Source organism: Suricata suricatta, chromosome 5, assembly GCF_006229205.1.
Source record: "Suricata suricatta isolate VVHF042 chromosome 5, meerkat_22Aug2017_6uvM2_HiC, whole genome shotgun sequence".
NCBI classification, from domain to species: domain Eukaryota; kingdom Metazoa; phylum Chordata; class Mammalia; order Carnivora; family Herpestidae; genus Suricata; species Suricata suricatta.
Genome location: NC_043704.1, coordinates 80,147,587 through 80,154,647, shown reverse-complemented (window position 1 = coordinate 80,154,647; position 7,061 = coordinate 80,147,587). Strand labels below are relative to the sequence as shown.

The 7,061-nt window shown below is 43.2% G+C and overlaps 2 protein-coding genes across 4 annotated transcripts in view; both read left to right on the top strand.

Moving 5' to 3' along the window:
• HRG (histidine rich glycoprotein) overlaps window positions 1–801 on the top strand; it is a 9,807-nt gene extending 9,006 nt beyond the window's left edge. Inside the window, exon 8 of one of the 2 annotated variants that reach the window (XM_029940754.1) lies at window positions 17–801. In XM_029940754.1, the coding sequence (XP_029796614.1) occupies window positions 17–726 (710 nt within the window). In that variant the 3' untranslated portion in view covers window positions 727–801. The remainder of the gene's footprint in view (window positions 1–16) is intronic. The other variant, XM_029940755.1, reaches the window with a different exon arrangement.
• Window positions 802–3,284: 2,483 nt separating this feature from the next.
• The window catches only part of KNG1 (kininogen 1), a 25,848-nt gene continuing 22,071 nt past the window's right edge, over window positions 3,285–7,061 (top strand). Inside the window, exon 1 of one of the 2 annotated variants that reach the window (XM_029939684.1) lies at window positions 3,285–3,570. In XM_029939684.1, the coding sequence (XP_029795544.1) occupies window positions 3,379–3,570 (192 nt within the window). In that variant the 5' untranslated portion in view covers window positions 3,285–3,378. The remainder of the gene's footprint in view (window positions 3,571–7,061) is intronic. The other variant, XM_029939682.1, reaches the window with a different exon arrangement.

Genomic DNA, 7,061 nt, shown 5'->3' with positions numbered 1-7,061 from the left:
CATCCTCACAAACCACATAAACATGGATGTCCACCTCCTCTAGAAGACAAAAATCAATCAGACAGACCATCATTTCAGGAAGGAGCCCCTCCAGTCTTGCCCACTCCAGAGTTAAAATGTCATCACCCCCATTTTGGCACCAATAGGACCCATGGATACCCTCATAATCATAGTTCTAGTAAGGATGATCCCCATGGACACCCTTCTCATAGGCATGACCCCCATGGGCACCACCCCCATGGGCACCACCCCCATGGGCACCACCCCCATAGGCACCACCCCCATGGACACCATCCCCATGGGCACCACCCCCATAGGCACCACCCCCATGGACACCATCCCCATGGGCACCACCCCCATGACCATGATTTCCTTGACCATGGACCTTGTGACCCACTACCACAGAGCAAGGATCCCCGGGATCACCGTCACCAGCGTCATGGTCCACCATCTAGGCATCCAGAAGAAAGAGGTCCAGGTAAGGGACACTTTCCCTTCCACTGGAGACAAATTGGATATATTTACCAACTCTCTCCACTAAAGAAAGATGAAGTTCTTCCTCTGCCTGAAGCCAATTTTCCTAGCTTCTCATTGCCAGGCCACAGTGACTCTCTAAAGCCAGAGATTCAGCCCTTCCCTCAGTCACCCTCTGAATCATGCCCAGGGACATTCAACAGTGAGTTTTCACACATCTCCAAGTTTTTTGCATATACACTTCCAAAATAAAATCGGATTTCCTCGATGGGGAAAAATGAATGTTCTGAATTAGAACCATAAATAAAAAATGTGACCAACAACAAATGTAAGATTCAAGTTATTTTAATCTTACTTTCATACTCAAGGTGGGGCAAAATGTGGGTGGGAAAGGAGAGGTCATGAGAAGAGAGACAAATGGAAAGGAAAGATCTCGGTGCTACAAGTCACTGGCCCCCAAATCCTTGTAGCAAAAGTCTGATCCTCTTTCTTTAATGGACTTAATTCTTCTAATTCTAGAGTCTTTCCTCTGTTGGTACTTATGCTAAAGCTGGGGCAACCATAAATTCAAGTGTACAAGAACTATCACTTTATTTTCAGAACAAAGTAATTTCCATCTCAGGCTGCCATCCTAGTAGGCTAATAGAAAAATTTTTTAAATGTTCATTCATTTTGAGACAGAGAACACAGTAGGGGAGAGGCAGAGAGAGGAGGAGACACAGAATCTGAAACAGGCTCCAGGTTCTGAGCTGTCAGTGGAAAGCCCGACACAGGGCTTGAACTCACGAACCATGAGATCATGACCTGAGCCAAAGTCAGACACTTAACCGAGTCACCCAGGTGCCCCCAAAATATCACCTTATTTTCAGAACAAATTAATTTCCGTTTCGGTCTGCCATCCTAGTAGGCTAATAGGAAACTTAACCTTAGTCCTTCTTGGACTTCCCTGACCCCACTATTCTCCACACAAAGTCATGTAACAGTTCTCGAATTTCATGTAGTGCCCAGGTGTTTGGGTGGTGGACACGAGAAGGAAATCTGATTCTTCACCACTGGTCCACCAGGTCTCTCCTGCTGAGGAATGCCTACTACCCTATTCCCTTCCCTCTCTGGGTCTAGTTTATCTGATGCTGCTGTATCAAACTGAGGATATAAGGGTCTCTGCAAGACTGCTAATGAACATGACTGCCAAGAGATACTGTATGGCTGTTCTCTCCCTGGGATCTTGCTGCCTTCCAGGCTGCGTGTCCAGAAAGCAGGACAGAGGGGTTCTCTGTTTTTCCTATCTTCTCACTGGGCTAAGGAGGCTCTAGTTTCAGGTAACTTCTCTTTATTCATTTTGGTGCCAGAGGACTCTTGTTTTCCACACTCAAGTCCTCTTTCTTTTCCTTTCTTCCCAAATCAGGGCTCAAGCATTTAAACACAGGCTAATAAGATTTCAGGCTTGGGGCGTCTGGGTGGCTCAGGTGGTTAAGTGTCTGACTCTTGATTTCAGTTCAGATCATAATCTCATGGTTCATGAGATACAGCCAGCATCTGGCACTGTGCTGACAGCATGGAGTTTCCTTGGGTTTCTCTCTCTCCCTCTCTCTCTTTGACCCCTCTCTTAAATAAATAAATACACATTTAAAAAATAATTTAAAAAATAAATGAACATTTTTTTAAAAAGGGCTGTCTTCCTGACTTAAGCAGTTTCAGGTGCATAGTGACGGCAGAAGGTAGATGTGTGTGTGTGTTGGGGCAGGGTGCATAGAGGGAAAAATGAAGCTGAAAGAGACATGGGTAATTCTTAGGTTGAGAAGAAGGAGGGGCCCACAAAGGTGCTAAGGCTGAGAGAGTGAGGACATTTCAAAGGTGCACAATCCAGAAGTAGTTGGATTCAGAATTTGGGAGTTTATCAGAAAGGTTCCTTAAGCTTGATGAGTAGACACCCATGTCCACCACATCAGGAACAAGAAGCAAGGTGGCTCAGTCGATTGAGTGTCCAACTTTGGCTGCGGTCATGATCTCACAGTTCATGGGTTCGAGCCCTGCATTGGGCTCCATGCTGACTGCTCACAGCCTAGAGCCTGCTTCAGATCCTTTGTCTCCCTCTCTGCCCCACTCTGCTCATGCTCTATCCCTCTCAACAATAAATAAACATTAAAAATTTTTTTCAAAAATAAGCAAGGATAGGGGACACAGGGCTTCACTCATTTCATCTGTTCTTGTGCTTCTCTCCTGTCTCCTCATGCTTGGGAGCATTTTTCTTTCTAGAACCAATGCAGTCGAGTGAAGATAGCATGACCAGATAGGATGCCCATATTGTAATTTCAGTTGTGCCAGTGTCCTGGACTCTCAGTGTGCACTATGTCCCGGTGCACATGGGCTCCCTGGGCATGCAATATGATTGGGAGCAACGTGCTTTTTGGCAGCTAGACATCTTGCAAAGAAATGATTGAAAGGTATCTACATTGTACTCATTGTTGCATTTCCCATGCAGTGACCTTCCTAAACGGCTTTGGGAAAGTCATTTGGGACTGGGAATAACTGAGGTGCTTGGTATTTTCTCCTCCTCCTTTATTAGTTTCTGTTCTGATCTGTTATACAACCTTGTGCAATCACCTGGAAATGTGTTCTGTGCTCCCACCATGCTTCCTGAATGCAAACAAGCAGGTCAATAACCTCGGTGTTGTAACGTTATAGCCTGAAATCTGCTTGGATAACCCCACAGAGCCATTCGTCCTTCAGAAATAGGGCAAATAGTGTAGGGCAGCCGGAGTCCACCAGGATCTGGAGTGCTGAGGCAGAGAGAGGAGCGTACCGGGGAGATAAAGGGTTGAGAATAGCTAAAATCAGCATTCACGTTGGTGCCTGGATCTTGGTGAAACCATCCCTCAGCTCCTGGAGGGAGCCGGCTAAATCATGAAATTAATTGCCATGCTTTTCTTTTGCTCCAGGCTGCTACCAAGCTTAACCCAGGAGTCCTCACAAGAAATCGACTGCAATGATGAAGACCTATTTAAGGCTGTGGACGCTGCTCTGAAGAAATATAACAGTAAAAACCAAAGTGGCAACCAGTTTGTGTTGTACCGTGTAACCGAGGTCACCAGGACGGTGAGTGAGCTGTGTCTTACCTTGAGGTCATCTGAGATTTGTGCTGTCACTTTGAGCCCAGCCCTTCCTCCACCACACACATACACACACACACCAACAATCGCCAAAGAACAGACAAGCAGAGGTAGAAGCCTACGACTCTTTGGCACGGGAGTGTGGGGCAGGGTATTGCCTAGTCTTAGGCCAGGAAGCTTAGGTTCCTGGGTGACCAGAGAAGCAGCATCCTCAGGCAACTTCAGCTCAGGTCATGATCTCACAATTCGTAGATTCGGGCCCAGAGTCGAGTTCTGTGCTGACAGCTCAGAGCCTGGAGCCTGTTTCAGATTCTATGTTACCCTCTCTATCTGCCCCTCCCCCACTCACAATCTGTCTCTCTCTCTCTCAAAAAATAAATAAACATTAAAAAAAATTTTTTTAAAGATTTAAGTAAATCTCCAGGCCTCAGGTGGGGGGAGGGGTGCTTAAGGGGAGATGTATAACAAATACCACATGATCTCACTTATTTGTGGAATCTATAAAGGTCTAACTCACCAAAGCAGAAAGTAGATGGGTGGTTGCCAGAGGCTGAGAGGTGGGCACAATGGAGGATGTTGGTCAGAGGGGTAAAGCTTTTAGTTATAAGATGAATAAGTCCTGGGGGTCTAATGTGTATCATGGTGCTTGTAGTTAATAATACTGCAATATACACTTGCAATTTGCTAGATGACTAGATTTTAAGTATTCTTACCGTACGTAAATACACATGAAAGGTAACTACATCAGATGATGCATGTTAATCAGTTTGTAGCACTTTACAATGTGTGTGTATATATGTGTGTGTGTGTATATATATATATACATATATGTATATATAAAATCACATTGCACATTTTAAATATATGTAATTTTCATTTGTCAACTATACCTCAACAAAGCTGGAGGGAAGGGGAATTTTACCTAAGAGGAGGCAGAAATGATATTAACATGCATTAGATAAAATATCTATCAGGAGGTCTGTATGGCTGAGTGCATCAAGGGTAACAGCCAAGTTCTAGGTGTTTTCTAATATTTTTTATAACAAATTGGTGCACTCAGGTTGAAGACAAATCTTGACAGTATTGTGATTTAAAAAATATAGCTCCTTCAATAATTAGTTTAAATGAATTTCCCTATAAAACCCTGTACCTGTGATCATTATGTAACTGTTTACTTTGGCAGAGAGGAAAAAGCTAGTCATTTGACATGACCAGGATAAAGAAAAAAACCCAGTGGACAGATTTTCTTTCTTTCTTTATTTTTTTTCTGAAAGTAAATTTGAGCCCTTCTGTTTCACAAACTAGTGCACTGATGTATATCTGTGGTCCTGGTACCGGCAAGCGGCAGTCGGTTAGTGTTATCTTCATTGGCTGACATCCACAGAAAGTGTGGCTTTTTTGTTCTAAAATGTCCATCGAGGGGTGCCTGGGTGGCTCAGTCCCCCCGCTAAGACTCCCACTCTTGATTTCAGTGCAGGTCATGATCCCAGGGTCATGTGACTGAGCCCCGCATTGGGCTCTGTGCTGAGCGTGGAGCCTGCTTAAGATTCTTCCTCTTTCCCTCTGCCCTTCCCCCCTTCTCTCTCTCAATAAATAAGTAAATAAAATGCCTGTAGAACCATGCTTTACTTTGCCATATGGGCATCATCTATACCATAACTACCTACATCTTTTAAAAAAATTTTTCTTAATGATTCTTTTTGAGAGAGAGAGAAATAGAGTGCAAGCTGGGGAGGTAAAGAGAGAGAGGGAGGGAGACCCAGGCTGAGCTGTCAGCACAGAGCCCGGCATGGGGCTCGAACTCACAAACCACAAGATCATGACCTGAGCCGAAGTCTTAGTCACTTAACCAACTGAGCCACCCAGGCACCCCCACCTACTTCTTTATCAAAATCTGAGATCTGGAAGGAACTTTGGAGACTATCCTGTTTGATTCAAACATCCCAGATGGAGATAATGTGACTCAAGCAGGCTCTGAGAGTCAGGAGACTTGGGATCTGGGACTGGCTCTGTCACTCCAAGGTGTAGGGGCTGCTTTGGCATGCCCATCTACTTGCGGCCCCCTTTCTCTCACCTGCAAAGTGTGGGGCTGGACAACATCACCTCTTCGGTCCCTTGCTGCTTGACATGTCAGGATTTTACATCCAGAAAGCTCATCGAACTCAGCACCTTTCCAATTTTTTCTTTTCTTTTTTTATTGAAGTATAGTTGATACAATGTTACACTAGCTTTATGTGTATAACATAGTGATTTGATAAGTCTATGCGTTATGCTGTGTTACACATTTTTATGTGCAGCTACCATCTGTCACCAGACAAAGCTATGACAATATCATTGACTATATTCCCTATGCTGTGCCTTTCATCCCCATGACTTACACATTCCATAACTGGAAGCCCATCTCTTCTACCCCACTCACTCATAATGCATAACTTCCTTGGCCCCTCCCCTAGGCAACCATTGGTTTGTTCTCTGTATATATGATTTGTTTCTGCTTCTTGTTTGTTCATTTGTTTGTTCAGTTTTTAGATTCCACATATAATTGAAATCATATGGTATTGTCTTTCCCTATCTGATTCATCTCACTTAGTATATTACCCTCTAGCTCCATCCATGATCTCAATCTTTTGTATGACTGAGTAATATTCCATTATATGTTTGCCAAATTTTTATCCAGTCACCTATCAATGGATGCTTGAGTTGTTTTTATACCTTGGCTATTATAAATAATACTGCATTAAACATATACATGTGTATATCTTTTCACATTCGTATTTTGGGGTTTTTTGAGTAAATATCCAGTAGTGAATTGCTGTATCATATGGTATTTCTATTTTGAATTGTTTAAGGAAACTCCATACTGCTTTCTAGAGTGGTTGCACTGATTTACATTCTCACTGACAGTGCAAGAGGGTTTCTTTTTCTCCACATCCTCGTCAACACTTGTGATTTCTTGTCTTTTTGATGCTAGCTATTCTGACAGATGTAAAATGTTATCTCATTGTGGTTTTGACTTGCATTTCCCTGACGATGAGTGATGTTGAGCACCTTTTCATGTGTCTTTTGGCCACCTGTATATTGTCTTTAAAAGAATTTCTATTCAGGTCCACTGCTCATTTTTTAATTGGGTTATTTGTTTTTTCTTTTGGTGTCAAGTTGTGTCAGTTCTTTATATATTTTGAATACTAACCCTTTATCAGATATGTTGTTTGCAAATATCTTCTCCCATTGAGTAGGTTGTCTTTCCATTTCGATGGTGATTTCCTTCACTGTGCAGAAGCTTTTGATTTTGGTGTATTCTCGTTTACTTCAGCTTTTGTTGCCTGGCCTGAGAATGTCAGAGAAAGGGCAGTGTCAAAGGAATCACTGCCTGTGTTTTCTTCTAGGAGTTCTTTGTTTTCAGGCCTCACAGGTCCTTAAAGCACCTTCCCGTGAAAGATTTTATCTATTATCTCATGACATGCCAGAAAAAAAAAA